At 40.4% G+C, this 24,097-nt stretch overlaps 1 protein-coding gene across 2 annotated transcripts in view; it reads right to left on the reverse strand.

Annotated features, from left to right (window-relative positions):
- Positions 1 to 233: 233 nt before the first annotated feature.
- LOC120714375 (protein asteroid homolog 1-like) overlaps positions 234 to 24,097 on the reverse strand; it is a 33,725-nt gene continuing 9,861 nt past the window's right edge. The window contains exons 1-4 of one of the 2 annotated variants that reach the window (XM_040000558.1): positions 1,408 to 3,172; positions 1,097 to 1,301; positions 697 to 865; positions 234 to 616 (exon numbers count right to left, since the gene is read on the reverse strand). In XM_040000558.1, coding sequence (XP_039856492.1) covers positions 352 to 616; positions 697 to 865; positions 1,097 to 1,301; positions 1,408 to 1,614 — 846 coding nt within the window. In that variant the 5' untranslated portion in view covers positions 1,615 to 3,172 and the 3' untranslated portion in view covers positions 234 to 351. Of the gene's footprint in view, positions 617 to 696; positions 866 to 1,096; positions 1,302 to 1,407; positions 3,173 to 24,097 lie in introns of those variants that run through there. The other variant, XM_040000557.1, reaches the window with a different exon arrangement.

Genomic DNA, 24,097 nt, shown 5'->3' on the forward strand with positions numbered 1-24,097 from the left:
TTGTTCATACACGGGTATCTGTACTTCTACTTATGTAAATAAAGTCTGTACTTTTGCCACTTATGACTGTTTGTTACAAACGGTGAACAACACAATGATAATCAGGTTACTGAAGTCCCAAACAAAAAAAATTATAAATCATTTCCGTGTTTACTGAACTGGATCAAACATATTTAGCCCATACTGCTAAAGATTTTTACCTACATGAAGAATGCATCACATTTGACCAACCCTCTACCTGAAAAATTTAATTTAATCATAAAGACAAAGCAAAGAATAAGAACTATGTAATAGTCCTCCTTCGACCAGCAGCTCTTTTGTTCCTGACAGGAGTAGCAACATCATTCAATTTCAATAATCACTTCTTTTTCTGCGATTTGCCCCCCCCCCCCCCTTTTGTTTTTTCTTTTTTGTCTGCCACTCCCCACTAGAAGACTCCTTCTCAGTGGAGGGAACCTCAACCCTAGAGGACTGAGAGGATCCCTCTCCAGAAGATGGATTACAAGCAGTCTTTAGGTTCTCATATAATTCCTTCTTTTCTCCTCTCAGTGTTTTCTGTACTTCTTCAATCGTGTCTTCATCTGCCAGCCGATGAAGGAGAGGTCCACAGTAAAGCCTGACAAAGCAGAAAATCTCAGTTAAAGTTGATGAAGTGTGTTAAACATCTGTGGAGCGCATCATTGGTCTGGTGTTTACCGGGCACACTGAGGTTCTGGTAGAGGGGAACAGAGCAGCTGGTTCAGGTGGAGGCTCTGCCTCATGCAGCACAGCCATTGGATGAAAGCTTTAGCAACATGGGGCTGGGGCTGCCAGTTACTCACACCTTCATCCTTTAAAGTTTTCATCTTCCTCTCAAACTCGTCCTCTACAGACAAAATAAGACAAAGTTTCAGTGACACAGAACCAGAGACCAGCAGCAGTTTGTCTTCTTGTTCAGGCTGATGTGGAAGCATCAGTGCTGCTGCTGTCACACAAACTCTGACTACAGTCCATCTGCTGACTGCTTTCAGAGAGACTAACCTGCTGACAGCTGACTGTGAATAATTAACAGAATAATCAGATTTATGGAGATGAAACTGTAGAAGTTGAGACCAACCTGGGCTATTGGGGTCACACACAAACCACAGCAGGAGGGCGTGGAGGACAGTTTCAGCTTTTTTTTCAGCTTCAAGCTTTAAGATGTTAAACCAGAAAACAGTCACACAGACTGGCAGCTTCAGCTGGTCGGGGATGTTTTCTAAGGCTGAAGTCTGAACCTGCAGAGCTTCTTCAAACACCCTGTGACGCAAACCCTCAGGAGCCTGCACAGAGAGGTACCACACAGACAAGATGCTCATGTGTACCACAGAAACACATCTATGACCTGTCAGAGTAATTAAACACATATTTCACGATTAACCTCAGTACCTTATGCAGACGCTTTAGTTGTAGCTTCTTCTGTTCATCACTGCTCACTTTTGGCAGGAGAGCTTGTACATCTATTTTATGATTCCTGTCATATTCAGTGCACATCTTATCTCCAATTAACAGTCCATAGAAGTACTGTCTGATGGGGTAAGCAGCTGTGTAACTACTGCTCTGTAAAAAGTCCTCCACAGCTGGAGTCAGCATCATTGTCTTCTGATCCACAACACTTATGACGAAAGTGGTGAGTTCTCCACGCTCAACTTTTTTACGCACCCATGATGGCAACTTAGAACTTGGTTTTTCTGGTTCAACATATTTTTAAATGGAGAGTTTGAATGTTTTGTTCTCTTTTTTACCAACATGATTTAAAGCTTGACTCAGAGCACGTTCTCTCTTCTGTGAGTCGTTCAAACCATCCAGATTCACTTTACTTAAAAACCTGAGTATACCATCCAGTCTTTTAATGCTGTTCTCACCAGGTGAAGATGATTCATTTGCAAACCTACCCCTATCTTCTAATCTTGAATAATCATTTCCTGCTATTGAAGCAAAGACTGACATGAGAGCAGGGTCTAATTTGAAATGCTCACAAAACTTTGAACGTGTGTAGAGCTTAGCAGGAATTTTGCCATCCTTCTTTCTTTTCCACTCAAAGTTGCCAAGATGAAGGAAACCTTTGTGCACATCAAAGATGTAAAAATCCTTATCAATGGACAGCACAGCACATTGATTCTGATTTGCAACAGAAACAATTACAGGGTCTGCCTCTCCTAAACACTGTTCAAACATGATGTCTTTTTCCTTTAAGATTTCTATGACGACATCTTTTACCAGAGGTGGTAAGACGTTACATCCTTGTGGTGCAGCGTCAGGCTCAGTCTCTGCTACTGTCTTTGCTTTTTCCAGTTTATGTTTTAGACGATACACAAGTGTTTTGTGCTTCTCAGGCCCTGAGCCTCCATCCAGGAAGACGTACGGAGTGACTTCACAGTCTTGCAGAGTCTCAAAGAAGTTACAGACCTCATCTTTGAATCCAGGATAATCTCCTCCACAGCGCTGGTCCAGCTTTGGATCAGACGTATAATACAAAGAATAGTACAGAGCTGCACCATCAATGATGAGACCTGTTTTTTCTATATTAACCTGTTCCCAGAGACACAAATCATCTATAAGTTTCTTTAAATTTGAAACCTCCATTATTCCTTAAAGTGTTGTGAAGGTGAGCAGTGATTATTGTGCTAATGGCTCTGTGTCTGCAGATATTTATACACCTGCTAGAACATCATACAGGTACACACCCACACTGACAGAACCAGTCACACCTGTTCTGCCTAATCTAACATACCTATGTTACTCTTTGGTTTCATTTCTTTCATCTTCATGTTTTGATTTTCTGTTTCTTTTCACTCTGTGGAGCAAAATCAAATGTGTTTCATTAGCTTTCCAACTCTGTTAATAAAGCAAAGGTACTTAGTGTCCATCACAAAGGCTCAACCCTGCCATGAACTGGAAACTGTTGCAACACCAGCCTCACCGTCCACAGTGAAGACAGTGTTATATAACCATGGACTGAGAGCGTGCTGACTAAGAAAGAAGCAACAGCTCCATAATCGACATCATGAAGCTCGACTGAAATTTGTAGTTGCTCACATGGATGAGCAAAATGTTTTTGGAGAAAAGTTTAAGTTTGAGCAGATGACACAATTGACCCTGTGCACGAGAAAATGCTAACTTCCTGGTTTGAGACCGGATGTGGGGTTGTACATTTCCGGTAGCTTTACTTTGCGGTCAATCACTACTGCGAAGATATCCTCCAAAATCATGTCTAAAACTCGAAAACGGAAAGATCGCGTTAAGTTACAAAGAGCAGAAGGTGGGAACACTCACCACTGTGTGTCATAAAAAATCTAATGATCAATTTTGACGTCTAAAGAGTTTAGATCGATCAGTTGTTTACATCACTCAACACAAGCAGAACTGCATTACTGCAGCTGAAGACACATCGTCCACATTCAGAAGCACATCTCTGTATAGTGACTGGTCTTATGATCTAAACAGGCAAATGTTCAGCATTCAAACTGCAGGTGAAGAATAGTCAAACCAGATGTTTCCCCCATTATGTCGAGATCAGCTAGTCAAGTACACACCTACACAGCATGTTAACAAACCGTGAAAAAAGCCACACAAAAAATGAATGATTGCTGGTAACGGTTTCTATACGTTAGTATTTACGAAGGGTATGTTGTGACTTACCTTCAAAATTACAGCGGTCCCTCGCTATAACACGGTTCACCTTTCACCTCCCTGTTTCGCAGATTTTTTAGTGCAAGTTTGCATGCTTATTTTTACGTCACATTGTGTCCTGCGTCCTGATCGCTGCAGACGATCTCCTCCGTGACGTCTCTCCTGTACAGTACAGAATCGCTGCATCGATCGCTAGCAGTGTGACTCTGAAGTGCAGTACTGTATGTCCACGATGTCCACCAAACGTTTTGCACCGTCAAAAAATAAAATTGACTACTTGATTTCACCTATCGCTGGTTATTTCTAGAACATAACACCCGCGATAAACGAGGGACAGCTGAGAAATATAACATTTGAATCCCTTTTCTCTTTTGCCCTGAGGTGTGGGGAAAAAATATCGACAAGTCGATGAACATCATTTACAGATATATTTGCCCAAGACATCTATAGAAATGTAAATCACCGCTTGATTCATTCATTTGCTTAACTTGTTTTGGACCATAAACCAGGCGCGAATAGGACACCGGAAACAAAGCTCCCCACAGGAGTTTCCGCACCGGAAGTAGCATATGCTAACGTGCACATAGTCAATACACACATGAAACTGTTTTTGGAGAGGTCAAAGCAGCCCAAAGAGAAAACAAACAAACAAACATGCCTGTGAAGGTTCTCAGTCATCCAGGTCAACGTAGTCAAAGGAGCTAAACTGAAGAAGCTTCTCGGATGAGAGGTGAAACGTCTTCAAGCAACTTAAAGAAGTCCAGACTCTTTTCTTTGCAAGCTCCTTAAACAAACAAACAATTAAACCAAAAAATAAATCTCATTAGATATTAACCCATAATGCAAATAAGCATACAGCCTGATGTAAATCCACTTGCTTTCCTAAATTTGTAACTTTTGCAAAAGATTTAGATTTTTCTGATCTAAATTTTGCTGTAAGTGTTGGAAACATTTTATATTTAGATATTAAAACCAAAGTAAAAGCAATACATGACAACAAATATACTGTAAAAGAAGTCGATGCCAATGTTAATGCATTAACTTCTTGCCAATACTAATGTCAATTTGTGAATTACCTGTCACTGCGCTAAACATCTTTTTTTTTTTTAAATCCCTTGCTTTTACAGCTCCAGTGATAACTGTGAAAACTAAAAAAAAAAGTATTTTAATCAGTGACAGACCAGTGACCTGTCCTAACCCCCACCTCTCACCCAATGACAGCCCCTCATGACTCTGAAATTTATAATTGTCAATAAAAGAAAGAAAATGGATGTCTGTCCAGTCAGGTACAATCCTTCATTCATCCATCTATTCGCTTCCGCTTATCCTTTTCAGGGTCGCGGGGGGCGCTGGAGCCTATCCCAGCTGTCGTAGGGCGAGAGGCGGGGTACAGCCTGGACAGGTCGCCAGTCTGTCGCAGGGCCAACACACAGGGACAGACAACCAGTCGCACTCACTTTCATTCACACCTAGTGACAATTTGGATTATCCAATTAACCTATCCCCACAAGCTGCATGTCTTTGGACGGTGGGAGGAAGCTGGAATACCCGGAGGGAACCCACGCAAACACGGGGAGAACATGCAAACTCCACACAGAAAGACTCCGGCCTGATGTTGGAATTGAACTCAGGACCTTCTTGCTGTGCGGCAACAGTGCTAACCACCGTGCCACCCAGGTACAATCCTGTAGTTAGGAAATGGCTGGAAGCAATCTGATAGCAATGTCTGATTCCTGGCTCTTGAGGGAATGTTGTTTTCCAGCATGCCAACATACAAAATGTCATACAGTGCACTAACAATTGTTGTAAAAATATTAGTTACTTTGGCTGTGCTGCAGTTAAACCTTCTAGCTAGGTCTACATAGCCACAATTAAGTTTGAGCTTCATCGGGGTTAGAAATAACTGGTAAACTAGGGGCATCATTTGGACAGTACAATCAGAATGATATTTGAGTTCAAATCTGGAAAGAAGGGCTTCTAAAAACAGGACAGTAGCAGCATCAGGCAATCCAGTATAGTACTGGACCCTTTCAGGATTGTCAGATATTTGACTGAATGAGAAAGTCTGATTCTGATTCTCTACTTGTTTTTTTTAGTTTTTCATTCTCTTGTCTTAGTAGCCTATGTGATTCTGAATGTCTAGCACCAGAACAAGACAGTTGGGAAAAAAAATGGGGAACTTACAGTAGCTGTATAAAAGGCCCCAAAGTTCATAGAATAGTTTTACTGGTGTTTATAAGTTTATATAAGTTCATTTAATATTCAGTCTTCTGTCTGTCTGGGCCAGCCCACCTTCTAGTGACATCATCCGGTTAGTAAGGTGGGCAGTTTAATGTCGGATGAGCAGTGTTGGTCCGGAGGGGTGCACTGATTCCTGGGGAATGTTAGGTGTGCGTAAATGACAAGTAAGTAGTGACCTGTGTTGTATTTTGCCTTTGTTTGTGTCAGTACTGTAGTATGTTACCATTTAGGAGGTAATGTAATGGATTGGATTTATATAGCGCTTTTCTAGGCACCCAAAGCGCTTTACAATACCACTATTCATTCACTCTCACATTCATACACTGGTGGAGGCAGCTACAGTTGTAGCCACAGCTGCCCTGGGCAGACTGACAGAAGCGAGGCTGCCATATCGCGCCATCGGCCCCTCTGGCCAACACCAGTAGGGTAAAGTGTCTTGCCCAAGGACACAACGACCAGGACAGAGAGCCCAGGGATCGAACCAGCGACCTTCAGGTTACAGATGCGATTCCCAACCCCCTGAGCCACGGTCGCCCCATTTTCTGATGTAGTCCATAGTTGGAGCGGTAGGCCACGCATGCAACGCGTGAGTTCACCCTCATTTCATATGCTAATTTATGTTGTTAGCTTACCCGTTCGTATGTCCATAATGTCATTCCTGTGTTATCTGACCTTCTCTGTATGATGTATGTTATGCTTGTGATTGTTTACTTTGAAGTAGCGGAGTTTGTAGCGAACAATTAGGTACGTGGATTAATAAAATAGCGAACGAAGTTCGACCGGAAGTATGGCGTCCCGCTTGCCCTTCACAATAACAGCATTATAGCGGATTATAATGGGGGACGCTTATATTTTGTATAACTACCGGAAGTAGTTCCTGTGTACTGACGGTTGCTTAACCTCGCACTAATACCGTTTAGTTGCATAGTGTGAGCAGTTTGAAGTGTATTATATTTTTCTGATCTTTATATGTGATTATGTTAACTATGTTGTATTATGTTTATATTTGAGTATTTGACTTGTCTATTATCTTAATTTATCGTTATTTCCCTTGTTTATTTCCTTTGTAGGAAACCACACACACACACACACACACACACACACTCTTATGTACACCCAGAGGCGGAGCCAGACATTTGAAACACCCGGGGCTTAGCCCTAAAGGGTAGTATGCATGTGGTATTTTTTCTTTTTTTTTTTGGGGGGGGGGGGGGGGGGGGGGGGCTAGAAATGACTGAAAGATTGATAGGCTCTGTTTTGAGTTTTGTTCAAAAAAGAATGACTTCATATAGGGAAAAATATATATCACACATGCAGGACACCTTAAACTAGTTTTTTAATTAAGCAGCAAGGCAGAACAAAGTCGGGGCTGTATCAAGACACGAGGACTAAACCCCAATTCAACCAGACCCAGAACTGATCCGGAATTAAAACAGGACTACAACAGTTCAAAATCAGGACTACTTAGGATTTAACCAAGACAGAACCAGAATCAGAACTAGATGATAGCACTAAAAATCATCATAGACCTGCACTACACTTATTTTTTAATTCTACCAAAGTCCACTATTTAGATTGAGAAAAGTTTATATAATTATTTAGCCTTGTTGTGCAAACAAGCCTAATAAATGTTCAAGCTTAATAAATGTAGAATTTGAAAAATAGTAAACCTAAAAAGAAACACTAGGTACGAGATACATGAGGACCTATGATACGGTGATACTTTTGGTAAATAACCATTTGACTAACATGTCTGTCTCACCTGCTCTTGTTCATCTCTGTTCTGTCCTCATTCTCCATCTCCCTCTCTGTTCCTCTCTCTCCCTCTTTGTGCTGACAATCATCAAATATACAGTTGAAACCAGATATTTACAAACTCTTCAGATCAAAACACAAACACTTTTTTAATTGTAACATCAAATCAGACTAAATGTTTATTTTTTTAGATTGATAAATATAAAAAACATATTTGTTAACTTTAAGAGTAAAGTGAGAAACTATCTGTATTTCTTAATTATAAATGGCACCAAATTGTATTCAAAATTCAGCCACACTTATGGAGCTCCACAGTTCTTTTCCTGGTGTTTTGGTTGACATCTCTGGATTTTCCCATGTCAAAGAAACAGGCTCTGTGTTTTGCCTTATATGCATCCACAGCTGTGCCACCAATTTACTCACATGGACTCTACTAACCTATCAGAAGCTTCTTCAGCTCAGAATGGAATCGTCTGGAGTTTTCTTATTAATTAACAATAAACTTAGTGTACATGTACTCCTAAATTTGATGAAAGTGATAAAAAAAAAAGAAAGCTCTCTCTCTCTTTATTCTGACATTTAACTAATTCAAAAGATATTTCAATATTTTTCTAAAACAAAAGTTTACTCTAAATTGATGTTGTACAGTAAAAATGTTTTATGTTTTCTCCCTAAAGTGTATGTAAATATCTGGTTACAAATGTGAATATCCTGCTGTGTACTCAAATCCCTCTTGTTTTGCATAGAAATATACTGAACAACATGCAAAGCATAATATATAAAATAACATTTACCTGAGTTTTTTTCTTTGAAAGAAGCCTCTAATGTCCATTCTTATATTTCAGTACATAACTGAAACCGATTTAGTCGGGGAGGGTAAGAACTGAAAATATGAAATAAACACACGTAAGCTAAGACTCTCTAAAAAAATAGCATTTGTTCGGCTTTTCATTTCGCCATTTGTTGATTCACTTGAAGAGCAAGTAACGTAATATTGGTCAAGTGATCAGTTTGACATCAATCTTTCATGATACACCGTCATATTTACATTATTTGTACAGTACGAATGATTTGCTTTGGTACCTGGTCGAACTTAAGCTCTCCTTAGTATGGCTGGCTCCGTTTCTCCAACAGCGCACACAGGCAGCAGCTGCCCCGCCCCCTCGCTCAGTCGCTTAGTGCCTGAGCTTGGATCATACCAATATCAGGGGGGGATTCACGCACAGTCGTAAATTCCCACAGTGTGCACTATGTGCTTCGAATATTGTGTGTACTTTTTGTTTTATACAGTTGTCAGCCAGGCATCTAACTATGAAAAAATTACACTCCAAAATACCCCGGGCTTCTGACAAAACAACCCGGGCTTAAGCCCAGTAAGCCACCCCCACGCTCCGCCCCTGTGTACACACCCGCTGTGTTTACAGCCCCAGAAATTGAGTGGTGACAATAAAGTGCCTCAAACGGAACCTCAAGCTCCCTCCTTCTTTCGTACTCTGGGACAATTTGGCCTTAAGTGGTGTTCTGGCCGACACACCGGGGTGATCGTAGTGCTCAAAGACTGAATCAGTGCCACAGCCGTGCCTATCTTTGATATCTCCACTACAGTAGCTGTCTGTGTATCTGCATTGTTGGAGTGATGTAGCTCATCTGATCTTTCACTCTGATTTTCACCACTAGCTGGGACCTTTTTTCTTCTTTTTTCTAATAGGTTTGTGGTCATCTGGAAACTGAAAAGACTGGGGTGAGGTTTTCACGTCTGTGGACGTGTTTAAAAAGGGAGAGAGAAATTTCTGATCATACAGTAGCCCTCCATTAGTTATGTTTAATAGTGACCATAATTTAAGGATCTTGAAAAGAAAAGTGTCTGGACTTGAAGCTTCTCTCAGAGAGGTGAAATGTCTTCAAGAAACTTAAAGAAGTCCAGACGCTTTTCTTTCCATGCTCCTTAGATTACAATGACCTGGATGACTGAGAACCTTCACAGACAGGGACCCTAATTATTCAAATCTTACACATCGTTGTACTATTTGGTTTTTAAGCTTACCAGAAAGTTCAGTGCTGTCAAATTTTGCAAGGTATTTGTTGGTTAGATATCTGTTTTGGTCATTAACTCACACATAGGCTATGGATAGTATTTTCTTACACAGACAACGCTTTTTGGATGTAATTTTTATTCCTCTGAGTGTCGAAAGCTAGCTAAGGTTAATATATAGCAAAGTGACCCTTAGCTTTCAATCTTTGCTTAATATTAAACCCGATTCTTTGATCCCCATGATAGAACAGAGAAAACTCGACTCAGAGTGGTCAAAACATTTATATATTTTATTCAATCATCTTCCGGAAGAGAGAGCCCTGCACAGCCCAAAGCCAGTTGCAGAATCTCTAACATTAGAAGCTCAACATGAGTCTCATATATGTGTTATTTTAGTACTTCAGACGTCACACACAGTTTCAATACAAACAACTCCTTCTACTCAGTTCCTCTTTTCTTTGTGTCTTACTTCCTGTGCAGCTTGCAATAACTTCCCCTTTCTAAGGTCTGTTGCCAGGGTAACCTGTCACCCTTCGTCTGAACTTAGTTTCACTCTGTCTGCTCCTCATATACTGCAAAAACATGCAGTTTCCTGTTAGCCTGTGACCTAGTCAAGTCTGGGCCTCTCATAAAACAATCTAATCAGCAAATAAGCATTAATAATATGTATTAATTTCTTAACATTATATAAAAATGACATCAAAACTGTGGCGATGTCTTTGTTTTAAAAAAAATACAACAAAATAGTCTATATAAGTAAAATTACTTGTAAAAGCCGGTGTATCTTTTAGTAGCAGGTTTTAATTGTTCATTGCTAGCTATATTAGCTAACTAAAGTAAGAACTTACTTGCTCTTATCTTACAAGTTTATTCATTCATTTATTGATTGTAAGGTACCTTATCAACTGCACCAACTTCCACGGTTCATATTTGCTGTGTGGTCGGCTGCAATGTTCGATCGCACGACCGGCAAGAGAATAAGGTTGAAAATGGTTTATCTTTTCATTCTTTCCCAACCTGGAAGCAACATGAGGCAGCTCGTGTATCGATTTTACCAAACAATGGTGTCTAGCCTGGATAGCAGCTGTGAGACGAGCTGTTATCCAGTTCTCTTCCATCTCCAAATATCTGTTGGTGCTCCAGACATTTTCATTCCGGTAAGTTCTAAATATGTTCATATCACTCTTTATAGCCTATTAGTTTTATTTTCGATGCGCTCTGAGGTCATAGCAAATTAGAACAAACATCCTACTGAGTGATTTTGCAGAACTACCTTCTATTTATGGAGTTGCTAATTATTTGGCGTTATTGCAGCAAACCAGCCTATGAAATGGATGAAACATCGTGACTGGGTTCCAGCGCTACACAAGGGACCTGCTTCAAACATACCACCATGCCAATCAGATTACTTCTTCCATGTGAGGGTGAAGAGGTGACCCTTCTGGATAAGATGGTGAAGGTTTGCTGCGTTTGGTGAACAGTGTGATAGTAAAACCAGGGAAAATGAAACCTGCTCCTGTTAAATATTCTTAAGTCTTTGCTGTATAAATAGCGGTACTTTGTTTTTCAAAAGATACAGTAAATAAATTAATGTTAGTAGTGGGTGATACCATGTAAACACTGTCATAATTTGGTGTAAACATTTTGTAATTTGTAAACTATAAATGACATGGATTCTACATTGTAACTGATGTGATGTTCTGTGTAAAGTGTGCATGTTAGTCCCCGTAGGGAAATAGTTCCTCTGCATTTAACCCATTCACCCAGTGAAGCAGTGGGCAGCCACCAATGCAGCGCCCGGGGAGCAGTGTGTAGGGACGGTACCTTGCTCAGGGGTACCTCAGGGTAGCCGTTCAGTGGAGTCGAACCACCGACCTTCCGATCATGGGGCCACCACTCTACCTACTGAGCTATCCCCTATAAAGTGGTTTTAATTAAAAAAAAAAAAAAAAAAAAAAAAAAGAGGCAAAAATTAGTTTGTTTCTTTATTCAATTTTTGAACAGTGGTACTCAGTCAGTACATATTCAGTAAATGCAAATTATTTACATGACAGTGCACTACAGCCATAAATCTAGACCCCTAGATAAAACATTATGGCATTATAGCAGTGACAACTCCTCCACAGTAGCAGGTGGAATTTTTTTTGAGGACGGCTCCTTTTACCTTTTGGTCTGTTTATGTTTTGATCAAGAGCCTTTTTTTGGGCAGCTGAAGAGGAGAAGTCTATCTTATGGCCAACCTCTGGCTGTATCTTGGTCACATTCCCCAGCAAAACCCAGTATGCAGGTTCATCTGTAACAGTCCTTGTGCCACAGATCCGCACTGTTGATCATTTGCGGATCTGCAAATGTGCGGAACATTAAACAGAAGAGCAGTGACGTGGGTGCAGGTCTCCGCGCCGCGACTTCAGCCGCAAGAACTATGAGCCAAGGCCGACACAAATGTGTTTAATCTACTTCATCATAAATGTAACAAAGTGTTTAGAAAGTTAGCAGATACATGTAATTTTTCATTTCTTTATGTGTCTATCTATAGAACGCTGCATGTTATAGTCTAAATCTGCCTGTTCTCTTTCAGAAACCTGCCTGCAGAAAATGAACCTAAAGTATCTAATGCAAGGATGTCATCACTTTAGAGATGGGGAAAGGATAAAGTGACAATTATGAATCCCTTAATATGATACGGAGATTCTGCAGGTCATTAATCAATGTATAAAACTAAAATAAAATGTATTTTTAGTGACACAGGATACAAATATGGAAGCAAGTTGTATAATTAGAACTATTTATAATAAATATGAATATAAGTACAATAAGTACTTGAGCTGACTTACCTTTGTTTGAATGACGACTTGTACGCGCTGACTCCACAGACAAGGTACGAAAATATGTCAGGCTATGTCAATAGCGGTTGGTCTTCAGGGTTTCTACTCCACGGCCGTATTTCATACGGGTCCACGTTTCCAATGCACGCTATTTTCTGCAAGTACCGCTGCTTTGGGGGGGCGATCGTGGCTCAAGAGTTGGGAGTTCGCCTTGTAATCGGGCAGTTGCCAGTTCGAGCCCGGCTTGGACAGTCTCGGTTGTTGTGTCCTTGGGCAAGACACTTCACCTGTTGCCTACTGGTGGTGGTGGTCAGAGGGCCCGGTGGCGCCAGTGTCCGGCAGCCTCGCCTCTGTCAGTGCACCCCAGGGTGGCTGTGGCTACAATGTAGCTTGCCATCACCAGTGTGTGAATGGGTGGATGTGCCCGTACCTCGCCAGCTGACGTCAGTTCTGTTTATTCTCCCTCTCTCGCCTCTGTTCCCTCTTTCTCTCCCGCTCTCTCTTTCTGCTGCTGGGGCAGAGCCCACACACCTGGGGATGATCAGCACACATGCCGCTGATTATGAATTAGAGTGCTACTTAAGATGGCGGACCTGCTCAACTCGTCGCTGGATCGTTGAGCCATCAGTGTCAGTCATCCTGCAATCTGCAAAGTTTAAGTCGTGAGTACGCCTGAACCTGGAGACTAACGGTTTATCTGTATGTGTGTAGATTCCCCCCTGGACCCGTTCCCTGTGCACTGTGACTGAGCATGAGCCAGAGTGGTGGTGGAGAGAAGAGGAGCTGTTTGTGTTTAAGAAAGCTGTGTGGAAATCTTCCCTTCCTGGACTCCTGCCCCTTTCACTCCTGGAACCCCGGCCCCTTTTCTCAAACACCTTTGTATATATATTTCACTGTGGAGAGCACTGTAAATAAATTCACTCTTGTTTGAAGGAGTTAGTGGTCTGCGCCTGAGTCTGCTTCAGGATGACTGGATGTGTAAAGCGCTTTGGGGTCCTTAGGGACTAGTAAAGCGCTATACAAATACAGGCCATTTACCATTTTGAGCTGCTTTTAAGCATCTTTCTTGTAGTCGTCGTTCCAACAGTGTGTTTGTTTTGATTTGTAGACCCCGAAAATGGCGCCACGCTCCCACAGTGCATTGCGGCGTGACGTCAACTCCAAAGCCCTATATATAAGGTGCACTTAAAATCCTTTAATTTTCTCAAAAATCGACAGTGCGCTTTATGTATGAATCACTGAGAGTTAAAAACTGTGTAAATTATTTTATCTTTAATAAAATGATCAGTGTTGCTGCTTTACCAGGTGTAACAATGAAGTTTAACATCCAGGCATGCATGAAAACAGAATTTATTAAATTTAACGTAGTTAGAAATTAGCAGGAAACTAGCTCGCTAGTTTTTACCTAAACATGTTACACCATGTTCTGACTGAGAGATTTCTGAAAAAATTAAAACATACAGCTCTGCTACCACTTCCGACACCAATGAAGACGGCAATGAACTTGTTTAGGGCTACCGAAGTTGGACTAGCTGGTATATAATGATGTGCTACGTGATTGCTAGAGACACAGCTATGTTAACATAACATTAGCACAGTGAAGGTGGAGGAAGAACGCTAACTTTTTTCCATTCGATAAAAGTTAAGGTGCGGCTTCCCGATGGTTAGGGACAAATGTAATTGCCTGGTAGGATACTGTAAACCAGGGGTCGGCAACCCTGGGCACGGGTGTCACAGCTGACATGCGAAGGGTTAACTGTTGGCACGACCATAGCTGGACTGGCCATCAGGTATAACAGGCATTTCCCGGACCAATGATTTTTTTTTTTCTTGTAACGGCATAAACAATGAAAGGTGGTGGATTGGCGGAGCTTCCACAGAGGCCAGCGGGTGGATTAGGGAAAGAGAAGGCAGGAGGAGGAGAGACCCGAGGCAGCTGCCTTCTCCAGGTAAGAAGTTATGACCTGCAGTCTATCTGGGTCAGATATAAACCAAGTTTAGGTGGAGTTTATTTTCGTTGTGCTGACTTTTTACAGTCAGTTACAATAACTCGTCCTGCGTACTAGCTAGAATGACGGAGTTTCTATACAGCTGGTTGGGTGCTATGATGTTACTGAACTTTATTTTGTGAACTTTATTCATAAGGTTAGTAGAGTTGCCAACCGTCCGGAATCGTGTCGTATTCAGAAATATTTTTTTACGCGTTTCGTATTGAGCTGAAAAGGAACACAGTTTGTCCCGTACTTCAGCTAGAATGGAAAAAGACACAAAGCTGGAGTTATTGTGCATTTTTACACTGCAGCTGTTTCTTCTCCTCTTTCCCTCCCTCCTGATTCTTCTTCAGTCAGGAAACTGATCAGCTGATCAGCTTTTCTCTCTTGTTTGTTTAATGCCCACTTTGCGCCAGAAAGAAGAAACCAGCGGATGTCGCACTAAACAACAGCGGTACGTTTAAGCTTGATCAGCTGTTGTTAGAATTTATTTAATGTTAATTTCTAGTATCAGCTGATGTTTGCTGGAGCCACAGCTGTAAAGCTGCTGGTCATGATATCGGTTTGGATATGTGGTGAGAGGGAAACATGAAGATGAAACCAGGAGATGTCTTTACTAGGGCTGGGTATCGTCACTGATTTCTTGAATCGATTCCGATTCACACGGTCCCGAATCGATTCGATTCGAATTGGGGAAATTTTGCCTCAGAGAGTCAGAAATATTATAATTCAGACCCTGCATCAGTACATTTCCATATTTTTATATCTATAAAAGAAAACTGACACTTTATCAAAGGTGTGAGCATCACAGCAGATACCTTTGTGTCAAAGTAACTGAGGATAAAACACAGAAATACGTGAAGGTGATTTTTTGAAAAATATTCAGCAGCAGATCAAAAACGAAAGAAAACCATTAATCAACATATGAACATTACCTGATGCTGCTGAAGTGAAGCAGAGCAAAGTTACAGAGGTTTTATTAGAGTCACAGCTAAGCGTTTTGCAGTTTTGAATAATTTAAAGTTTATATTTGTTCAGTAGCCTACTGAACAGCAGAAATGAGGCTTTCTTTTCGGAAGTAAGTAAAGGAAAAGAACAGCGGCTGACAGCGCTGTAAATAACGGTAGACTTGAGCGTAACAAGCAAGCGAATAATACAGAAAACAGATTTTTAGACGGGAAACTGTTCTTGAAGTATACAGAGAGAGAGAAATGTGTGATTTTATCGTGGTGGAAGCAAAACAGCAAAAGTAAGAGGGAATTCATGACGATGATTATGTGAAGCGTAGTTTGGATCTTCTTTTGCTGCTGGTTCAGTCAATATCATTTGAAGAGAGATAAAACCTGCAGCTCTAGAATCTAGCATGTGAACACAAAGCGCGGACCCACCGAAACATCAGAATCGGCAAGCTGTCGGCTCGACCGTGTCCGTGCCGTGAGAAAGGCGACATCTCACTGATTCTGATCCCTCGGCGGGTCCGCACTTTGTGTTTGCATCTTTGTGCAAAATCCGTGTACCCGCTCTCATTTACTGTTTTAGCTGTTTGATGGTTGTTGAAAATTTGTGAGGTTTAACCTGAGATTCTGGTGTTTCGAGCAAAATAAATTTATATTAAAAAATCGATTCAGGATTTTAATGAATTGATATCACATTATCCAAGCTAGAATCGATTTTAATCAATAAATCGATAATCAAAACCCAACCCTAGTCCCTACTGAATCATCAGAGCTGAACAGGTGATGGAGAAACAGGTTTACCTTTTAGGTGACATGAATGAGTTGAAGGGAAGTTCTGAACTGTTTCTGAGAGACAAATTACACCAGGATCCTTTTCTAAGTAGCTGACAGCTGGTAACTGTGCAGGGGCGGGTCTAGTAAAGTTTTGCCAGGGGGCCAGGTAGGGCATTAACAGGGAAAGGGGGGCACAAATAAATACTTTTCTTTCTTATTCTCATTTAAAATGTCTAGCTTTTAATAAATAATTATCTGAATCTTACAACCGAAGTTTTTATCTGACGTAAAATGTATAGAAATCATACATATACCAACAAGACAGTGTACATCACTGTCACAACAGCATCTGTTTTCAGTCAAAGCTGGTGGGCCGGTGCCGATTTTTTGTCCCAGTCCAGCCCTGGGCACGACACGCAGTGAATTAATCTGAGAAGGTACATTAAAAAATAAATGCCGGTGCACATCACAAATCAGCTCGCATAGATACATTAGTTGTGCTGCTTCTTAATGATGGTATCTTAGCTAACAACCCCAACTACCAGATTCAACTTGTAAAAATAACTCGCCTACCGGTGAGAGAGACGTTGCTAGCTGTCAGTTTTTTCAAGCGATGTTGAAATTTCCACATTCCGACATTTCAAATGCTTCAGGAGCTTTACGCTCAGCACAGCATCAACACAACGTAAATGCATGGATACATCGAGACAGAATTCACAATGCGTTTTCGGGACTTTCAGGTGTATGGACCAGTGTTTTCTTTTCTGATCAAACCAGAAAGCTTTAATGAGCAGCTAGATTTGTCTTGCATTAACTGGTTGAGTTAATGCCAGTTAATGCAACATCGAAAGATGATTGAACTGAAAAGCTCGACTCTGTGGGGGTCAAAGTTTGCAGAACTATGAATGCATCTGGAATCCACATCTGTGAGTGTTCATGGAGCTTGCATTTTCACCTGCTGGACATCACTACCTGTCACGTTTAACTGTCTTCAGAACATTGCAGAGGCCTTATTGACAGGATTTGGCTCTACATGTCTGTGTGAGCAGATTTTCTCTTGCATGAGTGTCCTCAGGTAGCCGTCTGAATGCTGGACACTCGGAGACCTGTGTGTCTGAGTGGGAGACCAGAGATCACATTAACATGTGTATCTCTGTATTAACAAACATGCCAGGCCCAGTTCATTTTTCTTATCATTGTTGTGAGGAGACCATAAATAGCATTTACATTTTCTGTTGTACAGTTTATTTGCTGTTATGGAGTTCTTGTTATGGATAAAAAGTGTCTTTTTTGTTTCAAAATAGCTGATAGCTGCCAACATCTGCGAACAAATATAATTATAAATTATAAAGTTGTTCTATATAGTGTGTAACTGTTAATATAGAGCGTTATTAAATTTATAATGCGATCATATAGTGCATTGACTTCTGAGGAAATTTTAGATGGCACTCATCAGAAAGGTTGCCGACCCCTGCTGTAAACGGACCAAACTTCAGTCAGTAGAACTGAAGTGAGATAATCCATCCACAATACGAGGTTAGTCATTAATATACTGAAACAACATGGGAATAGAGCAGCTGTGAGAGAATTCAACATTAACGAATCAATGGTACAGAAGTGGAGGAAGCAAGCAGAATAAGTTGAGTAAAGTTTGACTTATCTGACTGTTTTGTTTCGCTTAATGCATCTTATAATCCGTTGTGCCATATGGTCCGAAAAATACAGTATTTGCTTAAGCAAAAAGGAACAATTTTAACCTAATCTTAAAAGTAGAGATAGTGTCTGTCTCCTGAATCCAAACTGGAAGTTGGTTCCACAGAAGAGGGGCCTGAAAACTGAAGGCTCTGCCTCCCATTCTACTTTTAAATACTCTAGGAACAACAAGCCTGCAGTGCTAGAGTGAAGTGCTCTAATAGGGTGATATGGTACTACAAGGTCATTAAGATAAGATTGGGCCTGATTGTTTAACACCTTGTATGTGAGGAGCAGGATTTTGAATTCTGGATTTAACAGGGAGCCAATGAAGGGAAGCCTAAACAGGAGAAATCTGCTCTCTCTTTCTAGCCCCTGTCAGGACTCTTGGTGCAGCATTTTGGATTAGTAGAAGAAGAAGAAGAATCCTTTAATTGTCCCACAAGGGGAAATTTGTTTATTTTCAGTTTGTTTGTATTTTCACTCTAAGACAGCATGTTTCTAATTTTAGAGATATTGCACAAATGGAAGAGGGCAAATTGGTTTAATTTGTGCATTGAAGGGCACATCCTGGTCAACCAGCTTCAACCTGTTCACCCTGATCTGTGGATCTATGGAGCCTTTGAGAATTCAAATATGAAAAGTTGAAACTACTTGTACCAGTTTCACGGTCAGTGCCAAAGTTTCTGTGAAATCACATGACACAAAGCCTCACCTCCTCCTCCACCCATCTCACTGATCCTTCTATGTCTCTCAGAGAAAATCAGCTAATGGAGCCTGACATAGCTCACTTTCATTTTAGCTGAGTGGTGCTGTGGACACATAAATGCATCAATAATAAAAAAGATTGTTATCGGTTGGTACAGCACTTTTACTTTTAACACAGAACCATGGAGCCCAACACAATATTGGTTCATTTCTTGTGTTTGGAGCTTTTTTATGCTTGAATTATTCACAGGTCAGTGTTTTAAGAAACAAGCAAACATTCCTGTGAAAATGGTGAGCGAAAAGAACTGGATTGAAAATGAGTGAAAAAGCAGCCAATGTCCACAGAAGAACTTTGACCTTTGAATTGCTTGAAGTGAAATATAAAGAAATGAGGGGTGACTGAATAATTCTGTACAGTACTGTATTTAAACAAACTGATAAACATCAGACTGGAGAAAAAGCAAATTATTTTTATGCTGTTAAAGCTAACCAGTCACCAATGGTCACTATTTGATACCAACTGGAGACCAACACTATTGGTTGCTGCTACAGTTCAATATGAAATCCATCATTAGATGAAGATCAGTCATCATTCTGTCTCTTTTCATCTAATGACATCTGTCTTCACAACCACATCACTTCCTGTTTGGTTGACTTATTTTTTCCTTTAACTGGGCATCATTAATTACTTTCATAATTACTTGTTTAACACTGTTTCTGTCACTGTACTGCATTTGTCTACAACATCTGCATAGTGTCTTCAAGTGTCCACTGACTTTCATTAATACACAGTGAGCAAGTAACATAATGGACTAACCTCAAAATATAATCTTCTTTTTGAATAGCAGAATAACACCTAAGAGGGGAAATCACACAAAATGCCCTTAAACAAACAGTTAACAGTTTTCTTTTAAAATAATAGCGAGGCATTTTTGTTTTGTTTTTTTCTGTGACACAGTGGCTGATTTTGTAAATAAAACATATACATCATATATACTACACATCATATTATTCTTTACTTTGTTTCTGCACTCAGGTTCTTAAATTCTTGATTTTGCATGGACATAATAACTTGAGATAATTTATCAGCACGGGTTAAAGTGGGATTTGGTAGGTGGAGGAACCCTAAGATCAGGTGTAGCAGTTCAGTGTGGGAACAAGAATCATTTTGAAATAAGTCACATAATAATTACCGGATGTATGCTACCTCTGATGTAGCAGACATCGTCTTAAAGACACATCTTGAAAAATAACTGGTTTCTGTTTTTTTCCCCCTGTATATATTGTTTACCTGTGCACACATACCTGACCACTTAGCAGTCGTTGATTCCTAACTTTAGGAATTTATGTTGATTTAACATTTCCATGCATCCATGAAGATCAGTTTGTAGTTCACGTGTGAAGAGAAGGCACATTTCCACTGAGAGGAGCAGAGTTTGCAAAAGCATGTTCATCATGACGACTGCAACATGTACAGAAATATTACATCATCTGTTTTTTAATAGTTGTTCAACTGTATTTTAAGCACCAGCTATCCATTAGAATTTTCAGAGTTTATTATCAACGTAACAAATATATTCAAATAAACACATTTCTTATTTTGGAACTAATCTTTCAAGAAGTGAAAACAGTCTGTCCATCCTCTCCCTGCTCTCTCCTCTCCTCAGCAGAGGCGGAGCCAGACATTTGAAACACCCGGGGCTTAGCCCTAAAGGGTAGTATGCATGTGGGATTTTTTTTTTTTTCCCTTGGGGGGGGGTTAGAAATGACTGAAAGATTAATTGGCTCTGTTTTGAGTTTTGTTCAAAAAAGAATGACTTCATATAGGGAAAAATATATATCACATCTGCAGGACACCTTAAACTATTTTTTTAATTAAGCACCAAGGCAGAACAAGGTCGGGGCTGCATCAAGACACGTGGACTAAACCCCAATTCAACCAGACCCAGAACTGATCCAGAATTAAAACAGGACTACAACAGTTCAAAATCAGGACTACTTAGGATTTAACCAAGACAGAACCAGAATCAGAACTAGATGATAGTAGCACTAAAAATCATCATAGACCTGCACTACATTTATTTTTTAATTCTACCAAAGTACATTATTTAGATTGAGAAAAGTTTATATAATCATTTAGCCTTGTTGTGCAAACAAGCTGCAAAACTTAATAAATGTAGAATTTGAAAAATAACAAACCTAAAAAGAAACACTAGGTACGAGATACATGAGTACCTGTGATACGGTGATACTTTTGGTAAACAACCATTTGACTAACATGTGTGTCTCACCTGCTCTTGTTCATCTCTGTTCTGTCCTCATTCTCCATCTCCCTCTGTGCTCCTCTCTCGCTCTTTGTGCTGACAATCATCAAATATACAGTTGAAACCACATATTTACTCTTCAGATAAAAACACAAACACTTTTTTAATTGTAACATCAAATCAGACTAAATGTTTATTTTTTTTAGATTGATAAATATAAAAAACACATTTGTTAACTTTAAGAGTAAAGAGAGAAACTGTCTGTATTTCTTAATTGCAAATGGCACCAAATTGTATTCAAAATTGAGCCACACTTATGGAGCTCCACAGTTCTTTTCCTGGTGTTTTGGTTGACATCTCTTGATGTTCCCATGTCACAGAAACAGGCTCTGTATTTTGCCTTATATGCATCCACAGCTGTGCCACCAATTTACTCACATGGACTCTACTAACCTATCAGAAGCTTCTTCAGCTCAGAATGGAATCGTCTGGAGTTTTCTTATTAATTAACAAACTTAGTGTACATGTACTCCTAAATTTGATCAAAGTGATAGAAAATAGAAGCTCTGTCTCTCTTTATTCTGACATTTAACTAATTCAAAAGATATTTCAATATTTATCTAAAACAAAAGTTTACTCTAAATTGATGTTGTACAGTAAAAATGTTTTATGTTTTCTCCCTAAAGTGTAAATATCTGGTTACAAATGTGAATATCCTGCTGTGTACTGAAATCCCTCTTGTTTTGCATAGAAATATACTGAACAATATACAAAGCATAATATATAAAATAACATTTACCTGAGTTTTTCTTTGAAAGAAGCCTCTAATGTCCATTCTTATATTTCAGTACATAACTGAAACCGATTTAGTCGGGGAGGGTAAGAACTGAAAATATGAAATAAACACACGTAAGCTAAGACTCTCTAAAAAAAAAATAGCATTTGTTCGGCTTTTCATTTCACCATTTGTTGATTCACTTGAAGAGCAAGTAACGTAACATGGGTCAAGTGATCAGTTTGATATCCATCTTTCGTGATTCACCGTCATATTTACATTATTTGTACGGTACGAATGATTTGCTTTGGTACCTGGTCAAACTTAAGCTCTCCTTAGTAGGGCTGGCTCCGTTTCTCCAACAGCGCACTTACAGGCAGCAGCTGCCCCGCCCCCTCGCTCAGTCGCTTAGTGCCTGAGCTCGGATCATACCAATATCAGGGGGGATTCACGCACAGTCGTAAATTCCCACACTGTGTACTATGTGCTTCGAATATTGTGTGTACTTTTTGTTTTATACAGTTGTCAGCCAGGCATCTAACTATGAAAAAATTACACTCCAAAATACCCCGGGCTTCTGACAAAACAACCCGGGCTTAAGCCCAGTAAGCCACCCCCACGCTCCGCCCCTGCTCCTCAGCATCTTTTTACAGAGATTATTTTAATTAAAAAATAACCATAAGTAAATGCCGAAAGACTAACAACACAACCGTTACAACAATTAGGTTTTTGCAACACCAGATTTTCATATACTTACATTTAAAAGTGTATTCCTCTCCTGCGTTTACTCCCGCTTCGACTGCCATCGTTATCAGAAGAAATCTCCTGTATGGCCCACAATGAATTCTGGGATATGGTAGGACACAAAGGATACACCCAACCCATCCTTGAAATCTGGGCAAAAGTAGGACACATTTGTTGCCACATTTGGAGGACACTTCAAATTTGGACAGCCTTCATTGCATCGCTGTTACGTCATTGCCTACAAATACAGCATTTTGAAGCACCCTTCTCCTGAAATCGGACACAGCCAGTATCTCTACTTTTAAGATTAGGCTTAAAACTTTTCTTTTGCAAAAGCATATTGTAATAGAGTGAATTGTTGCCCCCCAGTGGTAAAATACAGAAGTGCCTGTTACAGGGCTAGTTCTTGGTTGACCAATATATAACAACAAAAAAGGGTAGTTTTCTGCACCGCTAAGAAACAACAAGTTAGTGTGTGATGTCCTGCTGTTCAATAAAGGCACCTATCCACGTCCTTCTGTCCTGATCCTTTTAAGAGCCTAATCCAGAATATCACAACTGGCGACGAGGATTCTAAAGATTTCCACAGCGTGACAGAGGCTGTAGGAGGGTTGTGTTCACATGTAAAGAAAAAGACAAATCAAGACGTTTTCTTCACGGCTGCAGTGGAACAGCTTTTGGTGAGCTAACATGGCGATGCATGTGGGTCGTGTTGAAGAGTATAATGAATCGAAGGAAGATTTTGAGTCATATTTGGAGCGGTTGGAGCAATGGATGTTGGCAAATGATGTTTCCGATGAGAAGAAAGTGTGCACGTTTCTCTCTGTGATCGGAGCAGATACATACAGGCTGCTAAAGAATCTTGTGTCTCCGAGGGTACCGAGTACCATGGGATATGCAGCGCTGACTGGGGCGTTAAGTGCGCATTATAAGCCGACTCCAGTGGTGATAGCTGAGCGTTTTCGTTTTCAGAAACGTAACCAGAAAGAAGGGGAGGCAGTTTCTGACTATGTTGTCGCCCTGAGGCAGTTGTCAGCCACATGTGATTTTGGACAATATTTGGATGAGGCCCTGAGGGATCGTTTTGTTAGTGGGCTGCGTTCTGATGCTGTGCAGCGCAAGCTACTATCGGAAAAAGATCTTACATTTCCACGTGCATGTGAGATTGCCGTATCCATGGAACTCGCTTTGAAAAATACGATGGAGTTCTCAGGACGCCAGGACCCTCACCACGTAAATGCCTTGACAAATGCTCCACATTTTTTCAACAAAGGATGGAAAGGACAGAACAGGCAAGAGGGCAATAACAAGCCAAAGAACTGGAAGGGACCTAAAAAAGACACAGGAATGAAGCAACCATGTTATCGTTGTGGTGGAAAGCATTCAGCACGTGAGTGCAAATTTAAGAGTGAAAAGTGTCATGTTTGTGCAAAAATAGGACACATTGCACGTGCTTGCAGGAATAAAAAATTCAGTCAGCAAACTCAGTATTTGGAAACTGAGGATGAATGCTCAAGTAGGAATGATGAAGCTGAACTTTTTGGAGTTTATTCAATGTACTCCATCACCTCCAGTGAGAAGGGATACACAGTGGATGTTGCGCTTGGGAGCAAGAACACCACCATGCTGCTGGATACAGGATCAGCAGTGTCGGTAGTATCAGACAAGTATTATCAGATGCATCTCACT

The sequence above is a fragment of the Simochromis diagramma genome, unplaced genomic scaffold (genome assembly GCF_900408965.1).
Source record: "Simochromis diagramma unplaced genomic scaffold, fSimDia1.1 OVJJ01000596.1, whole genome shotgun sequence".
Taxonomy (NCBI): Eukaryota; Metazoa; Chordata; class Actinopteri; order Cichliformes; family Cichlidae; genus Simochromis; species Simochromis diagramma.